This window comes from Thamnophis elegans, chromosome 3 (genome assembly GCF_009769535.1).
Source record: "Thamnophis elegans isolate rThaEle1 chromosome 3, rThaEle1.pri, whole genome shotgun sequence".
In the NCBI taxonomy this organism is placed as follows: Eukaryota; Metazoa; Chordata; class Lepidosauria; order Squamata; family Colubridae; genus Thamnophis; species Thamnophis elegans.
In genome coordinates this window covers 38,679,720-38,701,826 of record NC_045543.1, presented here as the reverse complement: position 1 = coordinate 38,701,826, position 22,107 = coordinate 38,679,720, and the positions used below count along the sequence as shown (strand labels likewise).

At 37.9% G+C, this 22,107-nt stretch overlaps 2 protein-coding genes across 3 annotated transcripts in view; one reads left to right on the top strand and one right to left on the bottom strand.

Annotated features, from left to right (window-relative positions):
* Positions 1 to 11,753, top strand: part of SIDT1 (SID1 transmembrane family member 1) — a 65,251-nt gene extending 53,498 nt beyond the window's left edge. For both annotated transcript variants that reach the window (XM_032213164.1, XM_032213165.1), the window contains 5 exons: positions 3,176 to 3,222; positions 5,436 to 5,541; positions 7,183 to 7,293; positions 8,131 to 8,244; positions 10,340 to 11,753. In XM_032213164.1, the coding sequence (XP_032069055.1) occupies positions 3,176 to 3,222; positions 5,436 to 5,541; positions 7,183 to 7,293; positions 8,131 to 8,244; positions 10,340 to 10,402 (441 nt within the window). In that variant the 3' untranslated portion in view covers positions 10,403 to 11,753. The remainder of the gene's footprint in view (positions 1 to 3,175; positions 3,223 to 5,435; positions 5,542 to 7,182; positions 7,294 to 8,130; positions 8,245 to 10,339) is intronic.
* The window catches only part of USF3 (upstream transcription factor family member 3), a 31,961-nt gene continuing 21,123 nt past the window's right edge, over positions 11,270 to 22,107 (bottom strand). Inside the window, exon 6 of the mRNA XM_032213163.1 lies at positions 11,270 to 21,093. Coding sequence (XP_032069054.1) covers positions 14,720 to 21,093 — 6,374 coding nt within the window. The 3' untranslated portion in view covers positions 11,270 to 14,719. The remainder of the gene's footprint in view (positions 21,094 to 22,107) is intronic.

The following is a 22,107-nucleotide window of genomic DNA, read 5'->3' as shown; positions in this document are numbered from 1 at the left end:
ATGGTAGATTTTGATTTAACATATCCTAACAGAGATAGTAACTTCCCCTTAAATGTTTTGAAGCAAAGACTGGGAAAACATTTCTCAGATATCTTTTAATCTGGATTCAGGATTGGACTAGAGAGCTCCTTATGATTTTTTTATAAATTTTGTAACTTAATTCCTGCAGTCAGATGACCAAACTACTCTGGATGATGGAGGGTGATTTGGGTTTGCATGGCATATATGGAATGCAAGTTGAAATTTCTAAATTATCAACATGCTCTGAAAGCTTATGATGATGCTAAAGCAAATGTATATCAGATATGCAACTTCACATCACATGTATTAGAATTAGCATTAGATCCTCCCATGCTATGCAGCATATTGGGCAGCAAGGCCTCTCCAGCATTTTCAGTCTTGGGCAAGTGTTTCAGCATCTTCCTGTGTGCTGTTTAGAGTATTTAAGAATGAACATTCTTCACCTTTTTTTGAGGGCATCCTCTTGATTGTTTGGCATGAGGGGGGAGTGTCCATCTCATTGCCAACTTTTGAGATTTGATTGTTCTCCATGTGGAAAATAAGACCTGCAAGCTGCAGTCTTCTGCATGTAAAAATGTTATGAAGTGTGCAGGAGAAACCATATTACTTCATTAGTAATATGATCAAAATAGTGAATCATTAGGATTCAGCGAAGGCATCTTTCTTGAAAGACGTTAAGTCTCTTGTTAATACTTGCTAATGCCTTCCAAATCCTGCTGGCATAAATGGCTGTCGGGATCACTATAGAGATGAGCAAATGGAGTTTATGTTTTAGTGATATAGATCAGTGGTCCCCAACCTTTTTATCGCCGCGGACCAGTCAGCCTTTGATAATTTTACCGTGGCCCGCTGAGCGCGCGCAGGGGTGGGGGGGCATTGTTCGCGACGACACATTGATTGTTTATATATCAGATTGTTTTGATTAAACAACTTTTATTTTATTGTATTTAAACATGCCTTACAAAATAAAATACAAGAGCGCGGAGCACGCGAATGCCGTGGAGAGAGAGAAAATAAATATATATATAAATATATAACTGTTTGGGAGTAAAAGCGGGGGGGGGCGCACCCGGCCGGGGGGGAGGGGGAGGAGGAGGAAGGAGGGTGGGAAGGAAGCTGGCAAGCGAAGAACAGAAAGTAATTAGCAAGGATTAAAACGACCTGCCGGAAAAAGGAGAGGGGGGGAAAAAAACACCAGATCTGACGGCTAGTGTAGCCTCCACCGTAGGGGCTGCAGAAACACACACCGCCAGTCCTGTCCTTCCTTTCCAACCAGTCTCTCTCCGCGCGCGCATACACACATACACACACACACACACCACACAAACACACACCCGCCGGCAGATATGCACGCACACACACTTTTTTTTTTTTGCAATTGGCAGAACTACGGTTTTCTTTCTTTTAAAAAAAAATAATTAAATGGAGGTGGGGGGTGTGTGGAGAGAAAGGGAGAGAAGCGGACACATAAAACCGAGCCGCACTCGCGAACCACAGCATGCATCTGGGTGACAAAATTGCAGGGAGAAAGCAGGAAAAGCCGAGGAGAGAGCAAAAAAAGAAAAGAGCCAGACCAAGCGCGGCAGGGCGGGTAGGAAGGCGATGATGATTGGGGGAGGTTTGAAAAAGCAGATCCAAGCGCAAAAGTTACTGAGTCATTTCAGCGGCGGCTGGAACAGTTTTCTTGACTCCCTCCCTCTCTCCCTCTCTCTCTCCTCTCTCACTCTCTCACTCTCTCTTTCCCTGGCAATGGATCGGTGCGGGAGGGGGGAGAGAGAAGGGAGGAGACAGCGAGGGAGGGAGGGAGAGAGAGCCGAGGGTGGGACCAAAGGGGGGGGGAGAGAAATGCATTTAAGAGGAGCGGATTTAAAAGAGCGATCATGGCCCCCGCCGCTGCGCGGCCCGGTGCCAGGTACTCCACGGCCCGGCACCGGTCCGCGGACCGGGGGTTGGGGACCACTGATATAGATGACAAGGACTAGACTTTATTTATCTTCTGGAAAACAGCTGTTGCTTTTCCAATGCAGCACCTGATGTCTATCTCTGCATCACCATTTCAGGCGATTACTCTACCCAAATAGGTAAACTCTACCCAAATAGGTAAACCTACTCTACCCAAATAGGTAAATCCTATTTCCTCAAGTTATTGTGATCCAAGTGTGATTTTCTGTATCTGTGCAGTAGAATCACATACATGATCTTTGATTTCTTGGCACTTATCCTAAGGCCAATTTTGTCTTCATCTTTATCTAAGGCAGTCATCTCTTGTAGTTCCATCTTGTCTTCCTCTTGTAGGGCAATATAATCTGCAAAATCCAGGTTGCCAAGATGGTCTTGGTCAGAATAATGAATGCCTTTCCCAATGTGGGATTTTCATTGCATAACATAGTCAAGGACCACGAGGGAGAGGAGTGGTGATAGAATACAATCTTGTCTAAGTAGTAATTTTGAAGATCGTATGGCCATTTTCGGTCTTAATGTAGCAGCTTGATAGTAGGTGTAAATCCTTAAAAATAGTAATGAAGACTGTTGGTAAACCATATACTGTAAATGTAGGATTTGCCAGAGAGATTCTCAGCGGACACTGTCAAATGCTTTCTTAAAATCAATAAAGTTGCAAACTTTTTTTAAAGTTGTTTTTGTTGTTCAGTGCACTGTTCTATATTTCATAAGGTGAAGATTTGTTCACAGCAGGACCTTCTACACTAAAATCCAGCTTGTTCTTCTTTCAGCTTGCCTTAGGCAGCTGTCTTTGCAGCTGTCTAAGGAAAACTATGTAAAAAGTCTTTTCAGGCACTGAGAGGAGTGTAATGCCCCACCAGTTGGTGCATTCTTAACCTTGATCAGAACAATCAGAACACTGGAGCTATTCCTTATTCCAGTCAGTTCATTAGAGATGTAATAAAGAGTTTAGGAATCATTCTGATTTGTTGCTTCTTGCACCTTAATGCCTTTCTGTTTTAGCCATTCTTTCTTGTCTTCCCAGCAATTTCTCTTCACAATCTGGTTAAGATCTATACATTTCCAGTTTTTTTATTTAATCCACATAATTTTAAGTATACTGTTAGTTATTTCCTGTTGAAAGCAGGAAACAAAAATGTTGCTCTGATTTGATTTCAATTGTTCATTTTTGTTTATTCTTTCTCTTCTCTAGGACAGAATGATTTTGCTTGTTGTTGGGAACTTGGTTAATTGGTCTTTGTAAGTAGCAAATGTATGTTTATATGTTTGTAGATTTATTTTGTAAAATCAAGAGATACAAGTGCCAGTTGAAGAAGCTCTGTCTCTGAAATAGTGCTGCCTGCTATTTTTAAAACGTTTTTCAAGTTGGCTATTTAAAGATATTTAACAATTTCTTCCCATTCTTTGTTCCCCATCCTGGAAATTCCAGAATTCTTAATGTGATTATTTCAGCATAGGAACCAGACTTCATTAGGGAATTAACTTGGTAACTATTGGGATCCATACTAGTTCATTCCTTTCCCCATTCCCCTTAAGTTTGATTTAGATTTCACTGCACACCTAGGGAATATATGTGTCTGTTGTTCAGAGACAATTGCATTGTTATTGCATTTTTATTTCTATGAATATTAATATCTTGGACACTCAAACAACAGTGTGCCTTGCTGCCTGCCTCCCAACAGGAAATTAGTTCAATCAATCAGTGTCTAGAGCACACACCTCCATGCAACACACATAGTTGTGATTTGCAATCTACAACCTACACTTGCCCCATCAACTCCTTCATAGTGTAAGTATGTGTTGACAACTATGCACAGTTGTGGGCAAGTCCTAATCAAGCCTAAAGGTGTTGCCATCCCCAGCAGGGACTCAGGAACAGCCTATCCTTGAATAAGTCTAGTGACTCTGACTTAAGCTTTAGACTTGCTAGAGCTTCTGCAGTGACTGGGAGTCATGGAGAAAATCATTTGATTTCTGGAGCCATTTTTAATATATATTTATTATGTTTTATCAATGGGAATAAAAATCCCAAAAAATTATGCAACAGTAATAACAACAAAAAAGGAAAAAAAGGAAAAAATGACGCAAACATTCAACATTAAACAAAATAAAAAAATCCACCCTGGTTGGATGTTGAAAAGAAATAATTTAAAAATACCTGATAAATTCTCCCCTTACATAATAGGTCTGCAAATAGTTATAAACTTAGAAATGAAAGTTATGAAAGTTATAAACTTTCTCATCCTTATTTAACAAGAAAAATATATTATATACATAAATATTTCAGATGAGGAGGACTCTAGGTAATAATTGAATTGACCTAGCATCTAATATATATAAAAAGTGAAAGAAAAAAGTCAACATGTTAATACCGTATTACATTAGTCTTCAAATTCCTCTGTCAACCATCTGTTACTGTATTTAACAAGAAGCAAGTCCATAAACAGCTTCCAGTCTCTTATAAAACTGCCTAGTCCATTATATCTAATCAAGGCAGTTAATTTTGCCATCTCTGCTAATTCAGTCAATTTTTAAAATCCAGTCTTCAACAGTCAGCAGCTCCTTTTCTTTCCAGTGCTTAGCGAATACAATCCTTACAACAGTCACCATGTAAAGAAATAGGGTCCCAGATTGTTTTTTGATTGATTTATCCATAGTACCGAAAAGAAAAGCTTCACGTTTTATTAATATTTGTATCTTAAATATTTTCTGCATTATCATTATAATGTTTATCCAGGATGTTTTCACATATTTGCAGGACCACCACATATGATAAAATGTACCTGGATTTTGATTACATATCCAACACTTAATACAAGACCCTCTATACATTTTTGCTAATCTATCTGGAATCAAATACCGATAGATCATTTTATAAAAAAAATCTTTCAAAATGAAATTCAAAGTGAATTTTAATCCACTAGTCCATACATTGTCATGTTTATCTAGCATTATATTATACCCAAAAATGTTTGCCCATTTTACCATGCAGTCTTTTACATATTTGTCTTCCAGGTTTCTCTTGAGTAACATTTTATATACTTTAGCAATCATGTGGTCATCTCCAGAACATAAATTGATACCCAATTCAGTGAAAACAAAACTTTTTTTTATCAAGTTTAAATATTTCAAAAATTCTATAATAATTAAACGAATCATAAACAAAACCTTCACTCACTAATTGTTGTCCTGAGAACAAGAGAACATTTCTGGAGCCATTTTTAATTAAACTAGTGGATTTATGGCAAGAGGTTTTGACAAATGGGTGATCTTTCTTTGGTTTTCAGGTAGATCCAGATGCTTTACTACTATAATTAAAACAATTCATTAAAGCATGGTTATATTTTCCTGTCTAAAAAATCATAGTTGTTCTAAACATATTAATCTGGATCAGCTTTGCATGGTTTTGTGCAACCGTCTTGGATTATGTTGTCTTTATTCTTCTCTCTTAGTGCAATTTTTGGACTAGTATATCGGCCAAGGGATTTTGCCTCTTACATGCTGGGCATTTTTATCTGCAATCTTTTGCTATATCTTGCCTTCTATGTCATCATGAAGGTCAGTGGTTCTTATTACTTGTTGGTTAATATTTTTTATATTGCCAAACTTAAGACTGCTTTGAAGGGGGAATTAGATTATTATTGTATGCAATGGTGGATTTCAATTTTTTTAGAACCTATTCCGTAGGTGTGGCCTGTTTTGTGGGAGTGGCTCGGTGGTCATGTGACCAGGTGGGCACGGCCAACTTGGAACATGTGGTGAAACTTAACAACGCTCTTGCTTAGCAACCAAATTTTTGGGCTCAATTGTGGTCATAAGTTCTCTTTCTTTCTTTCTCTTTATTTATTTCTTTCTTTCTTTCTTTCTTTCATCTCTCTCTCCCACTTTTCTTTTTTCCCTTTTTTCTTTCTTCCTTTCTTTCTTTCTCTCTCTTTCTCTTTCTGTCTCAGCCCCAAGCATGCCAGTCTTGGGAGTGAGGGAGTGACTGAAGACCTTCTCTGGCCGGCACAAAGGACTTCCCCAGACTTGCTTTGCTGAGCATGGGGCGACGGGCCCGCACCTCCACCACCACCAATCCAGAAAAGGTTTTCAGTCACTCCCTCTTGCAGCATGCCCCGATGCAAAAAATGCCAAGATCGGCATGCTTGGGGCTGCTGCTGCAACATCCAGGGAGGCTAAACCAAGCCTTGCAGCTTTCTGAAGTGCCGAGAACCTTCACACTCTTCTCCGTGCTCTCCTCGTGACTGCAACAGACGTCCAGAAGCAGCGGGGGCTGTCAGGCTGGAAACCCAAGCCCCATTAGCCCCAAAAAGCCATTGCACCGGCAAAGAGCTTACCTCCTCGGCAGGCAGCAATAGAGAGTCAAGGGCTCTCTATAGGGCTCTTAGAGGCGTGGTGCGGATGGGCAGGGGGGAGCAAGGGGATGAGAGGCGACCGGATGGGTGGGGCCCAGGGGTGAGCGAGTGAGGTGGAACCCGTTCTAAACGGCACGCTAGATTTATGGAACCTCTTCTAGCGAACCGGTTAGAACCGGCAGGAACTCACCCCTGATTGTATGGTAGAATATGTTCACTCATGCTCATCTTCAGATATGCCCTTCAAGAGTTGATTACAAGTTTTTAAGCCTTTGGATAAGAGACCTCAGTGAATATTATTAATTTATGATGAAGTTATTGTTAAGAGACAGAGACTACATATTTTGAATAATCAGAGTACATATCGTCTATCTAAACTTGGAAAGGCACAAATCAACTATTATATTAAGTTAAATACAGGTATTAACTGCATTCCACAACCTCAAATGTAAAGGGGGAAACACAATTTATCAAAGTTTACAATTATCATTAGGCTCCTTATATGGAAATACCAGGTGAAAAGAAGGAAGAGAAAGCCCCCATACTTCCAGTCAAAGATGAGATTAGCCCCCTTCCAGATATGAACTGCTGTCATTTTAGGATATCTGCACATTTTAGATGTCTAAGCAATGCTAACAACATGGTACTATAAAAGAAATTCAGGCAGATTCCTCTTCCTTTCAACAAGGGCTGGGGATAGGCTGGCTCTTCAAAGTTAGAGAAAGCTAGACTGGCTTGAAGAGAAAATGCTAGCTTTTCTAACAAAAAAAATTGATCAGTTCTCCGTTTTATGTGCATCTCATAGAAAACCCCCATTCAAATATTATTCTTTTTGTCTCTTCAGCTCCGCAGTTCAGAGAAGCTATTGCCTTTCCCCCTCTTTTGTATTGTGGCCACAGCTGTGGTTTGGGCTGCAGCTCTTTATTTCTTTTTCCAGAACCCCAGTAGCTGGGAGGTAGGTTCCTTCCTTTTTTCTTGCTTCTGTTACACTTCAGGAGTATTTGAAATGATCAAAGGTTACCAGAAAGAAAGGAGTCAAAGAAACATTAGAGAACATATGGACAAAATTTCAGAATCAAAATTGTTTTGATTTAAAATTCAGCTTTGGCTTCCTTCACTGTCACCTAATTTCTTATGCCAAGATCTATAGAATATTAATATAAAACTGGTGTGATCTTTTAACTTATTGTTGAATCTAAGTCATATAGAAATACATTATTCAATTTTTCTCCTTGCCTTTTTTATAATATAAATACATTTCAAAAATTTATAAAGAACACATCTCTTAAAAGCATTCTTTAACATCCAAAATGTAAATTTCTACATATATAAAGACAAAGACAATTCACACCTGAATTCAAGGTTGGGTAAAGCCAGAGCACCTCATTAAAAAAGCAAAACCATATTTTTGGTGTAATTCAGTTTCACCAATTACTTATAAAAACTTTTTTAATGCTGCTGAGGAAAATTATTGAACATTTTAGCATTTGAAAATCATGGGTGTTATATAGTTGGTACTATCATTTTAATTATATTTGATATTTATTACATAGCTACTTATATTAAATACCTTCTAAAAATCTCAGAGCAGCTTACATAGGAAACCTTAATAGATTGATTCATTGGTTTTGTCTTTTCACCACTTGTTTCCTCCTTAGATTGGAATAGTGAGTTTGCTGTAGTTAGGTTGAGAAGAGCATTTAATCACTGAGTTATAAGGCTAGATCAGACATAAGGTTGCATTTTCTGTTGGGGAACATCTAGAATTCACTGATTTCATCATTTCCTCCAGGAAACTCCAGCCCAGTCTCGGGAAAAAAACCGACCATGTATTGTTCTGGGATTCTTTGATGACCATGATATCTGGCACTTCCTCTCAGCTGCTGCCTTGTTCTTTTCATTCTTGGTGAGATTTTTCTTAATAACAAAATAATGTCCTAAAGTGAATCATGTTAGGATTTATTCCTAGCCCTATTGAGCAGTATAACATCATATAGTTTGTGATGTTTTCTTTCTTGCAATGAAAATGGTTTGTCTTCCATAATGAAAAGAGATGCTTGCCCCAAATATGTCCTTGCTTATCAACCACTCATTAAATGACCATTTGAAATTCCAATTGTACTGAAAAGTGAGATTTATAACTGATTCTTGAAGTTGCAGCTTTTGCAGCATCTTTGCAGCCATGTGATCATAATTTGGGCATGTGGCAAACAGGAAACATTTACAGTGGTTGCAGTATCCACAGTCACATGATCACCATTTGCAACCCTCAGTGGTGGGGCGCCCAGCCCCTCTGATCACCCTGATCGTGTTTCCCTGAAAATAAACCCTGCTGCATATTTTGGAGAAAAATAATAAGACTGTGTCTTATTTTCAGGGAAACACAATATATGTCCATTCAGCCACCAAGCTTAATTGGATCACTTAAGGAAACAGCATATTGTTCAGACCTATTCATGTTAGGGTCAGAATCAAGTTCCAGTTATTTTTAAAATACCTCGAGCCATGTTTTACAAACGCAGAAGGGGTTAACTCTCCATTCTGGCCTTGTCATAGAAACAGTATTTAGAGCATTCTAGAGAAGTGAGTTTACAATTTTAAGAAAGGGCTTGTATTCCTTTTTAATTATCTTTATTAAATTAAAGGGAAGAACCAATATTTTCTGTGGTAGTAAATTATGCTAGATGCTACCCTTAAATGTGTTTAAGATAATTTTTGGGAATATTATATATGTTGTGATGTTTTATTATTTGTTTGCACAGTGCTTAGGTATTAAGTGTGGGCTAAATTAAAATACTACAACTGCTAGAAAAAGTATGTTTTGCTATTGGGAAGATGGTTTTCTTTTAAAAAATAATTTGAGCCAAAAAAACAACAACCTGCAGACCTATTTTTAAAAAAAATAACACATTATTTGAGTCAGACATAGACAACCTTCCTGTTACATTTCACTTAAACCCATGTTAAGAAGGAAGGCCATGGGGAAATAACCTCCAACAAAAATTGTCAAAATAGAAAAAAAAATCTTATGAAACTTCAGTAGCTGGATTCTGGGACAGCTGAATATCCTAATCTGATGGAAATAGTTCATTTGGCTGTTGATAACCATGTACTAAGATGGAAACAATTGCCTAAAGATGTACTCAAACTCCACCATCCAAACAAGTGTCCAATACAAAGCGTATTTATGCATTCAGCCTTTCTTGGGCCAGCATGGCTGTCATGCCTAAATGTGTCCCTTCTACTACTGTTAATTTAAGAAGCCAGAGGATGCTTCTAAAAAGATTTGGAAAGATCTCATCTCTCTAGACAACACTCCTATTTAGCCAGCTTGCTTTTTGTTGTTGCTGTTGTTATTCTTGGCTTGGAGAAATATCCTTGGAAGGAGCACTTCCAGAAGCTATTTGGGTTGCATTTAAAGGTTTCTGATTTAAACTCCCACATGAGAAAATCTGAACGTAGTATAAATTATTTTCCCTTTGTCACCAGTTGGATCAGATTGTATCTCAGATTCTTTATAGAATTAAAGTTACATGGGTGTCCACCAGGGGAGGGAAAGCACATTAATTGCTATGACTTGCATGCTTGCATTAGACATCAGAATGCCTGTACTATAATTTTGTTTCTTTTATATATTAAATTTGGAGACCACCCATCTCCCTCACAGAGCACATCTGGGCAGTGTACAATACAAAACATAAAAATTATGGTTTTTATGGAATTATAGAAATTATGGAAAACACATGATTCTTGGCCCTCAGAAAATCAGTTTGCTGTTTATAGTGACATCTTACAGTATGGTATTTGTATCACCAAATCCTGAAATAAGGATTATGTGCAGTGGGAAAAATAGCTGTTGTTCAGATTTCTAGGAATAACATGTCAGGAGAACTATCCTGACTACAAAACTGATAAGACATTTCTACTTATTCTTCCATTTTGTACCAAGAAAAAAAAACATACAGATTTTTTGATGTGCCTGTGATATTTTCTTGCTCTAGGGCCTGCTGACCTTGGATGATGACTTGGATTCTGTGCCAAGGAACAAGATTCCTGTATTTTGAGCTACAGGATAATTATAGTGTTTGATCCTTCTCGGTGAAATGTGCCATGTGGAGCAGTCAGAACAGACCACCAAGTACACATTGGAAAGAACCTTCTTGGAAGCAATTCCCATATAGGAAAAAAAAAACAGCAAAATCATATCCTCAACATCAGCTGGATCAGATCTATAGTATAATAATGCATTATATTGAGACTAATCAAGCTGAGGTGTTCATAGGCTCCCTGAGGCCATTCTTCACTTTCTTATAATGGGGTTTATTCCCAGCATTGTAGTTTCTGAGTTTGTAATTTACCAAATGCACATTGTAGCCCTTTTGGCTACAGTGGAACGTTGGTATTCAATTGCTTTGAAACTCATTGAATTTGGTACTCAATGCATTTTGACACAATTTTTTAATCCCAGTACTCATGTTTGTTTGGTACTCGATGCATAAGCTAGAATTTGTTGGGGTCAGTTGCCTTGTGACTCACTATATTATTCCTTATGGGAGAAATTTGTTTGGTACTCATTGTGTTTGGTACTTATCGTGCCTCCTGGAACCAATTAATGAGTATGAAGGTTCCACTGTACTTATGTTCTGTTGCTTGATTAGTCAGAATTACTTTATGCAATACATTTAAGATCGTGCAAAATAACTGTTATGTGGGTAAGACAGAAAAGATCCAATTGTCTCCCCTATTGCTTAATCCCAGAATTATATTCAGGGGATGCTGTGTAGATGTTTGTGCCATGCTTTGCTAAATTTAAATTAAAGCATGTCTCAGTATTATCAATTTGAATTACTTAAAAGTGTTTAACCTTTAAGTATATTTGGACTTTCTCTTAATGATTGTTTGACAGCTAATGACAGTCCAATTTTCTTATCAATTCACTTTGGTTAAAAAAATACTAAACACTAGAATTCTGCTTTTCGCTAGGTTAAACCTTCTGTATATTTAAAGGAAATCTAAGAACAAAGGAGACTTTTTTTCCCATCCAGAGGTCTTTTATGCGTGCCTGGGTGGCATTCTGCATCATATTCCAAAAGGGTGCAAGGGTGTGCAGGAGTCCTAATGTAGCACTTCAGCAAAGGAACCATATCTTTTCCAATGCATGTTTTGGGTCAGTGTTTTTCAAACTTGACAACTTTAAAATGCCTAAACTTCAACTCCCAGAATTCCCAGTTAGCATCTTAAAGTTGCCATGTTTGAAAAACACTATTATGGGTCTCTTTTTGGAATCAAGCCAAAGCATTACACAGCCTAAATACACTGTACTCCCAAGTCACATTTTCTAAAAATGTAGCAGTCCCAAATGTCTTCCCCTATCCCTAAACAAGTTGCTGATCAATAAATCTGAAAACTACTGTCCTTGCATAGCAACCAAAGCAATGCTCTGACCCACTATTGATAACATTCTATGTTGTGTCCAAGAATCAGTCTGGCTATTTTGAGGTTCTCGCTATGGCTGAGCAGGTGGACAAATGAAATTGGAACAAATTAGTGGGTCAAAATTGCTGGACTTTTTAGTTGTTTACCTTCTTAAAAATTACAATCTTAAACTTTGGGTATGGTATTTAAATGTAAGATAATTGCTTTTGCTTTTTGTTTTTCCTGCAGGGGAAGAATTACAAAGCACAAGCAGAACACAAAATGATAGTGCACAAACTGTACATGTTTAAAAATAAAATACTATTTTGTTTATATCTATACAATGTTTACAATCAATATAATTTTACATTTAATAAAAATCTGAATTTTTTTAAAAAAATCAAGGTTGCAGGTATTTACATACAAATGCATTCAACTTGTAAAAAGATGTCAAAATAAAAAAAACTTATTTACAATAATAAACATTCTTTACAAGCTTATCTTCAAGATCTTGAAAATTTCTGGGGGACCTTAAGTAGAGGATAGAATATTATAGAATACACAACAACATACATTCTTAATTTGCTGAAAAGTGTTGCACAATCATCTTAATTTCAAAACAGGAGGGAGCTTAGACAATTCTTCTATGTGCACAAGGAAACTGTCATGAAGGACAGCAGCAAAAGAAAAGTATGACTGTAGGACATAAACCTATAGGCTCCTGTGCAGTGTGACAAGTAGTTTTCTTTATCTGTTCCCATTAAAAGAACAAGGTGTGACTACCTATACCCAACAGAAATTCTAAGGTATTATAAACATGTGATCTATAGCTTCTGTTTTTTCACTGATTCAGCCACCATTGTATTCTATTGCACCTTAGTAATAAGAAAAGATCAATTCCTCATGCATCCAAAAATTGACATCTAATGGAGTTTATAAACCTCAGAAGTCCCCAATGCTTTATGAGCTTTTCTAGCATATGAGAAGCTTCAAAACACATCTGTGTCAATAAGACAATATGATAAGATCACAGAATTTATGAGATCATACAATGGGAAATTTGAAATTAGAATCCTGAAATAGTTTCAGATAAATTGACAGAATACTAACATTTTAATAATTTCAAAATGTTAAAGGCATTCTTTAAAGATTCCTTCATGCCATTTTTAAATTATTTTGAAGGGCACTATTATCTGAAATAAAAAAAAATAGATTTGCAGAATGCATGGAATCTCATTAGGGAGCTGATCTTTTGCTAAACACAACCCTTTGTTAATAATCAAAACTAAGGTAATTTATCTGCAGTAGCAATTTTACCACTGCAGACAATACCAAGAGATATATTGAAAATATATTTCCGCATGAAAATACACTTGAAAAATACTAATAATAGTCTATACTGACATCTACCAAAAATTCTAACAAGAAATACTGATAAATGCTCAGAAAGTAGCTATTGGTTTATATGAATACATAGTGAAAGTCTGAATATTTTTTTTAATCTCTTGTCATAAAAATTGTTACACAAACCAATATGCAGAATATCATATTCTTCAATCAAGGCTTCCTCTTTGCACAACTGTCTCAATGAAAGGGAATACAGGTTCTCCTATTAATTAAATACTCTGCCATTTACTTGCATTTTCTTTTCATCTGTGCATCAGACTCTTCCAATACATTTTCAGAAAAAAACATTTAATACTCAGAAATCACAAAAGCACACATTATTGCATAGAAAATTTCTTCAAGAAACTGGTATCCTCTGCCGGTCAATATATTTTTGTCCAATTCACTTCCAACTGTTTCATTCTCACTACGTGCTGTGCATTTAAATTGGTTAAGAAGAGTACCTGGTTTTTTCCATCCTTGGAATATGATTACAGGAATTTGTTTTCTGTAAACAGCAGAAATAGCCAACTCATAAGAGGGAAGAAAAAAAAGTAAAACTAAACTATCTGGCCTATTTGTATGAACTCTTTGATTTGTTAGCATGTTCTGCAGAAACTCTAACCCAGTAAATCCTGGAAATACAGGGGAATACTTTTAAGAGCAAACATCTCTGGCCACTCTCATTGTAGGAAGACTTTCTTTCTTCCTGCTATCAAAAACAAAATTTGAGTCTGTGCCTCAAATTGGGCTGCTTTACAGGACCTTATAGAAACAGAAACAAAGATTTAGCAATTCATCAGAATAATATCTTAGACAATGTACTGATGTCACCGTATTTTTTTTCCGTCAGCTGTGTGGAGAGACAAATAGAAACAATAATAGTGTTTTTTTTTTAATCAAAGGGGTGCACTAGGATTGTTTTGAGCCTGACAAAAATATTCCCTTGTTGCTTTACCCAGTGTTTTGGAATGCTAAATCAAGTATGTGTCTGTGAGTGTGTCTGTGTGTGTCTGTGTGTGAGACAGACAGACAGACTTTTTAAATTCTCATCTTATGCTATCAAGACCACAATTCCACTAAATACCATCTGATTTTTTCCCCCTCTAACTTGACAAAATTGTGTTATGTATGTAATCAGTTTGCCTACAGACTTCTATAACTCTGGTTCATTTTATATATCAACATTACTAGTTTCTTATTATTAAATTTTTTAAAAAATGTAAAAAAAAGGCGGTGAGGAAATCTAAGAGGGTTTTAAACAACAACAACAAAAATCAACCCAATACCTGAGAAAGCACATGGTAATCAGTGGCAAAAAAAAATAAAAATTCTATATTAAGTGGGAGGAAATTGCTACATTACTATTTCTATTCCTGTTAACTAGAAATCTTGAAAATGAAGCAATGATTTCCATACAGTTTCAGAGAGGTCATCAGAAACTAAGCATGGCATTACATTGAAATTGAAGAATTTATAGCACAGAGATGTTTATATTAATTTTAAAAAGCAACCTAAATTTTCTCCATACATCTTGTTGAATGGGTATTCAAAAAAAAATTCACCCCTTCCCATTCTTTTCACACAGCTGAACTGCAGTCATGACCTAGAATATGGCTTATATTATGGGCAGGCCGATTTGATGATTGTTTCAAAGAGTCAGAACCAGATGTATTTGCTATTGAGAGCAGTGGTGAGATTGCTGATCCATCTGAAGGAAGAGCTGTAGCTATTTCCGGGAATAAAGAAGTCAAATTAAAATTGGACAAGTGTGATGAATTGGCCACATGCATTGGAGGCATATCTGTCAAAAGGGGAAAACTTGGCTGAGCAAAACCAACTGGTCTGGGAGGTGACAAAATAGAACCAAATCGATTATTTAAACCTCCACCATTTGGCTTCTCTGTACTTGGATTAGAAAACATTTGGTTAGAAAAATAAGGAATTGAAATGTCATTAGACAGGGAGGGATGTGCAGGAGAATATGGTGGATAGAAAGACGGCAATGTATTCTGAGGATCAACTGGAATCAGGGCTGCTGTGCGGGTAGCATTGGGTTGAGTTACTGGTGGAATAAATGAAGTGTTAGCATTTACTGGGGGATTCATTCCACTTTCTGGAATAAAAGGGAATCCAAAATTTTGAGACAGTGTGTGCTGTTCAGCAGCTGTACTATCATGAGAGACATGTGGCCCTTCAGGCATGAATCGTACAATGCTGCTCCTTTTTTCAAGGGTAGGCTGCTGTCGCCCAAGGATCATTCCTCCACCAGTGGATAAAGGGAGTTGGGAAAGAGAAGGTTCAAACACATTCCCATGCCTCTGATTTGCAGAACGATTTCTTTCAGACTGGCGAATTTTAGAGCCACCGTTATCCTGTAAAGGATGTCTTGATCGATCAGTGGCTGAAGAATTGGTTTGACGAACAGATGGAGGAACCTGGTCAGCATTCCCACGAGAGACTGGTGCATAGTGAAGAGGACGTGTAGCTCCATGTACATTGCTAGAAGCTGAGGCATTTAGGTGACCTTTTGTTCCATGGCTCTCTGTTATTCTCATGGAATTAGATTTCTGGATAGAAATATTGGGACTTGAGTTGCGGCCCTGAATATCTCCAGAAGAACTTGAGAAGGGAATAGTTAAAGCATTGTTCCTACCATTAATAGTACCAAGAGACATATCACAACTTTCTCTGTTCTGATCATCACCTTCCCTCCGAATATGAATACTTTCTCTTGCTGGGGCACAATTATAATCAATATTTGAGGAACTGGAACACTGTGGATTTCTCTGATGTTCTGAAATTGGTCTTTGGTTTCCATTAGCTTGATCTCCAAGATGAGGAATAAGTAAACTTTGCATGAATCCTTGGTGGCATGTATTCTCATTGTCTCTTCGGGGAGGGAGAGGATTTCCTGTTGAAATGCTTTGAACTGGTTGATAAGACAATCTCTTTTGTCTGTCTATTGGTGGTCCAGCATTTTGGGCAAGTCGAAAACTCTGTGTCTGCATACCCCTGAGAGAGTTACTTATTTCATTACTTCTTGAAGATTGCACATCAAAATTACCTGTAGGCTGTTGGTTAATGGCATTCACCTTGAATGTTTGACACTCAGAGAGTCTCTGAATGTCTGATCCAAGTGAATGATCTACAGATACACGATTTTGTGTATTATGAATTACTAGTTCTTTATTCCTAGATACATCAGCATAGTTTCTCATTTCAAGATGATCTGAAACTTTGAAGCTCTGCATGGACACTCCGAGCCTGTGTTCTGAATTAGATGAAGACTTCCCAATAAGTGCCTCTGCAGAGTAGCTACTAACTCTATTTCTTTCTTGTCTATGAGGGAGACAGGAAACATCTGGTCTAGACACAATACTAGGTTGAGACACTATCTGCTGCTCCAAAGCTCTAGAGGTCAACATTCTATGCATCTGACTATGTCCCGAGACATGTTCAGGAGGAACTCCAGAACTTGGTTGTCTGCTGCCCACATCTGATGACTGCTGATGCAGAATGTCCTGACTTGGGTGGCTCCGTGGGTGGCTATGAGTTCTACTCAAAGCAGTATTCTCACAATTCTTGTCAGGCTGGGAAGAAGGGTAATGCTGCTGCAATTGTTGAATCTGGGAGTGATGGGGGTGTGGCTGGCTACTCTTTGACCGTGATTGGTCATTTCCATGATGCTTTTGCTGTAAAGTAAGTGTGGTGGGCTGAGTGGCTTGAATGAGACCTCTCTTTTTCTGCAGCTGTGCCTCTTGATGCAATATTCTTTGCTGATGAGCAATATGGGTTTGAGTGTGTATAGAACTTTCTGCAGGAGAAATATAATGCTGAAGTTGATACAATTGATGCCGTTCTCTTAGCTGTCCAGGCTGCTGTTGCTGTGGTTTTATATATGGGTGATTAACCTGAAGATGAGCCATACCCTGAGAGAGAGCATGTTGGATTGGCTGCAGATGCTGTCCTGCTTGATCAAGGATAGGTGGATGAGAATTACATTGAACTTCAACTTGCCTCGAAGTAGGCGACACAAAATTGCTGGCTTGAAATAACCTGCTATGGCCATTGGTATGTCCTTGACTACTCACTGATACTGCAAGATTAGATGAGTTGGGGGGGATCTGACTCACACGGATCTGATTTTGACCCTCAATATCATCAGCTGTTTGATTCAACAGAGCCATGTCTTCAAGCTGTAGAGGTGCTGTCTGGCAATGTTTCTGCCTCTTTGATGTAGAAAGCATGTGATCATCTTGAATAGAACGCTTTGCTGATTCTTTGCGGCTTTGTCTTTGCTGCTTTAAATGTGGTTCACATATCTGTGGACCTTGCATCGTGTTAGTCTGAAGAGCAGATAACTGTTCTGAAGGATACTCTGCCATCAACCTTGGAGAATGTCCTGGAGACTGAGCCATATATGAATTAGCAGGGACAGATGGAGTCCCAGATACAGAAACAGTTGTTTGATCTGAAGATGATGGTACACCTGAGCAGCTTACTGGAGGATGTATGATACATGTTGGATGTATGAGATTATTCACACTCAAGCTGGAGGTACTTGACGGTTGTGCTGTTGGAATCTGCAAAGCTGTATCCGCCATTTCCAGTCTAACAGAACAACTTTTCTCTGCAGATAACTCAATGTTTATTTGCATTGAATTCTGGGTACTGAAATTGTTTGGCCCCGTTTCCATTTGATTAGTGTTTTTAACTGGATGGGCTTTGAATAGTTGGTCTTTTCCTAGAGATGCTACTTTACTACCCTTGGAAATAGAGGTTCCTGACATTGTTCCTGTATTTTTTGCAAGAGTCTCCTGGTCAAAAATTGCTCTTGCAGCTAGTGCTACAATATCTGTTTGCTCTGAAAATGTGCAGGTGCTATGTGTGTTCACCAAAGTGCTGTTGGAAACGTTTTCCCTACATGTATCTGGCAACATGGATGCAACAGAAAAGCCACAACTGCTACCTGAACTAGTTGACATAGGGGAGTCTACTTGCCTATTAGCAGTGATGGCTTCCTGATCGGAGGTGCAAGAATTAGACCGTGTGAGGTTTTCTTCTTCAGCATTTATCAGCAAGAGTTCTTCTTGTTTCCTTCCCAAATTATCATTTGAGCTGATATTTGATTTTGTGCTTTGGGTACAAAAACTGGGGTGCTCTGAAAAGGATTTTTGTACATCACCTACTTTATTAAACTCTGAGAACATTTTGGTTAGGCCCTGTTCTTCCAATAAATCTGAGGCCTGCATTACAATGGAACAATTTTGTTCCATCCTGCAGATCTCTGAGACCTCTGTTCTGGGAACATTCTCTGTATTCATTTCTCTGTTTGACACTGACGTCTCAGAAACTTGAGAAATTGTCACTGGAGAATCTGAAGAAGATGGTAGTAAAGGACTGGTGGATATACATTTGGATAGTTCTGATAACTTAGAATTTGCTGTTGAGTTGGTTTGAGATTTACATATTTGAAGAGGTGGAGAACCACCGTCTGTGGAAATTGCAGGAACTACCTCATATTGTCCCAATAAGGATGATTCCAGGGACAATGGCCTAGGCACTCCAGCTGCATTCAGATCAGGTGCCAGAGTAGATTCCATGTTCTGTTCAGTTCTCAGTCTATCTTTGGGATGAGGATCAGAAGCATGCATATCATTTGATGATATTCTACAGTTTGCCTGTGGTACAGCTAAGCACTGCAAAACAACGGGCATATTTTCAAGCAATATGTCACTTCCTGAATGTTCAGATGCACTTGCCACATTCCTATCAATTTTTTTGCATTCTTTTTCAAGATCTACTTGACATGCAAGGTTGTTGTTGGCGATTGAAGTTTTCTTAGTTCCTGAATTTTTATTAGACCATTTTGAACCCAAACCAGCAGCTTTAGGAGGAGAAATGTCTAGTGAAGATGAAGTACAGGTTAATCTAGAACTCTCAGCAGCTGAAGAGGAAGGTATTGTCACTGTTAGCAAACCAGGAGATATTGGTGCGCTTTGGCTACTAACAATTTTGGGGTTGGTAGACGGATTGCCAGACACTTGTTGACAGCTTTGGCCAGCCATCTGTGATATGCTTTGATTGAGGTTAGCTAAAGCACCAAATGCATTGAGGGCAATATTGGTATTTGGATCTTCATTGGTGGTAGGCTGAATAATTTGCATAGGGGTTTGATCTGAATCTCCAGAACAGGATTTCATAGGTTTTAATGCAAACAACTGTCCATTTAAAGAAATGGTCTGTGGAAGCTTTTGGTTAGACATTGAAACAGAAAATGTTTGTGACAGGCAAGATGATGTTGAAGAGGAGGGCCTTGGTAAAATATGAACAAGATGTTTCCCACCAAACATATGAGGGCCAGAGGCACTTTGTATAAGATTGCCAGCATTTGTTCCATTCACAGGCATTTTAACAACTGATGGTGTTGAGAAAAAAGAGAGGGGATTTGGATTAGCAGTTTGTATTATTACAATCTGCTGGCTAACGGTCTGATTTGGGAGTTCAGCTCTCAGCACTGGAGGACAGGAATTAGCATTAGGAGGCTGGAGAATTACAATGTTCTGATTAATAGGTGATGTATTGATAGGGGTGGTGATTGGCTGAGATACTTGAATCACTTGCATGGCTGGATTCACGGGAAGGAGACTGCTTGCCATCTGCGCTCTAGTTTGTGTCTTACTAATTAGTGGCTGAATAGGTAAAGATGGATGAGATGGCAAGGTAACAACCAATTGGTCAACTGGGTGATCATCTGGAATTAGAGGGTTACTTAAACCAGCAGCATTGGCCAGAATCTTGTTTGGAGTGGAAGCTATAATATTAGCACCATTAATTGGCTCATTTAAAAGAGTTGTCATTATGTTGGATGGAGTATGATTTAGAGGCTGAACAGTGCTTCCAGCTAGCTGCAAGGTAGTCCAAGTGGTTTGGGTATTTCCAGCTGATGCGATTCTCATAAGATTACCAATGCTTTTTGACTCTGGAATGCCAACACCTGAAGAACTGGGAAAAGGCCATTTCTCTACAGTAGTAGCAGGCACTATATTCAATTCTGTTACAGCCTTTGGGGCTTCTCGTTCTTGAGTTCTACTATCTAGGCTTTTGAAGACCTTTTCTGCAGATGTCTTTCCACCAATAGATGCAGCACAGGTTGAGTCAGCTGCAGAAGTTACACAGCTTCCTAGAGACCCACTTCTTGAACCCACTTCTGTTGATATATTTGCTTGTTGACAATGAAGTACATCTATACTAACACTGGAAGAAAGGCTGGGGCTTAGTACACTTGTTTTCTCAATCGGCTTCAAACTCCCTTGTTTATTTTTAGATTTGGAGATGTCATTCTCATCTTGTGATGAAATCTGTTTTCCACTCTGCAATCTTACTAGCTGCGAGGTATTCACAGAATCAACAGCACTAGTACAGGTAGATGTGCCTTGCTTGTTCTCAGAGGTAGATTGCTCAAGAGTTTTTTTATCTGTATTTTGTAGGCCTGATACTAATGATGAAACTGAAGTTTGAATACCTGATTTGATTGCTGTTGAATAAATACTAGAAATGGTTGCAGGAGTATTGCAAGTCCTCTGGACAGGAACAACATTAGCTGTTTGTTTCTGTAAATTATGTCCTATATTAAAAGTTATTCCCTGGACAGATGGCCCCTGGTTACTTCCACCAAACTGGCTGCCATTGGAATATACAACAATATTCTTTTGCAGTTGATCATTGGGGATAACAACAGAAATATTTGTATTTTTCAGGTTTTCTTTCTTTTTTTGTATCTGATCATTTGGAATTACAATAGAAACGTTTGAATTTTTAAGATTTCCTTTCCAATGGATGGTAGGATCATCATAAAGGCAAATGTCATTAGCCTTCAACAATGCTATGTAGCGCCCATTTTCTTTCTGGAGTTCATCCAATTGCTTCCGGAGTTTTTTTATTTCTTCAGCTGCAGAAAAAATTGTAAGAAGTTAAAAGCTAATTAGAAAAAAGCCGAGAAAAAAATTAGTTGATTAAGTGATTGATGTCACTTGGATGAGCCTGTCCTTGCTATTATCCAAACTGCTATGTGAAGTTGGGGTTGTATTCATTCTCTTGTCTAATCCAATGCCTCATTCCTGATTTTTTGAAAAAGTGCAGGTGTAGAGGCCCTCTTAAAAAGGAACTATGCTTTTATTATTACTATTCAAATTCATATTGAAGAAAATGGTTATGTAAATGCTAGAAGATAATCAATGGCAATATGCCGTAAAATCTAATAAATCCTAAAGAATAGGATCAGAAGATTCTAATAAAAGAAATTACTGATCCTATTCTTGGCATTTAGGTGAAAATATAGAACTAATTACCTGGGATAAAATTTAAAAATAATTAAATTGCTGTTAAATTCAGTTATTAATTACACATTAGACTTAGACTTGCTTTCCTATTTTTAACTACAGGTTATTCCTCAAGTTACAACCACAACTGAGACCAAAATTTCTGTTGCTAAGTGAGAAATTTGTTAAGGGACCTGTGCCTCATTTTACGACTTGCCTTGCCACATTTGTTAAGTGAATCATTGCCTTTCTTAAATTAGGAACACAGTTGTTAAATGAATCTTGTTTCCCCATTGACTTTGCTTTTCAGAATGTCGCAAAAGGGATAAAAACACTCCAGGAAACTGCAACTGTCATAAATGTGAGTCAGTTGTCAAGCATCCAAATGTAAATCACATGACCAGGAAGATGCTGCAATGGTCATGAGTGTGCAAATGGTCATAATTCACTTTTTTCAATACTATTGTAACTCTGAAAGGTCACTATTGTTGTAAGTGAAGGACTACCTGTATTTTTTTTCATATAAAATCTTTTTTCAAGAAAGCAACAATCTTAGCTCATACAAGGCAGATGTATTAAGAAGTAAAATGAGCAAATATTTTAATTAAAATATTAGTAGTAACATTATTAGTAGCAGATGATTA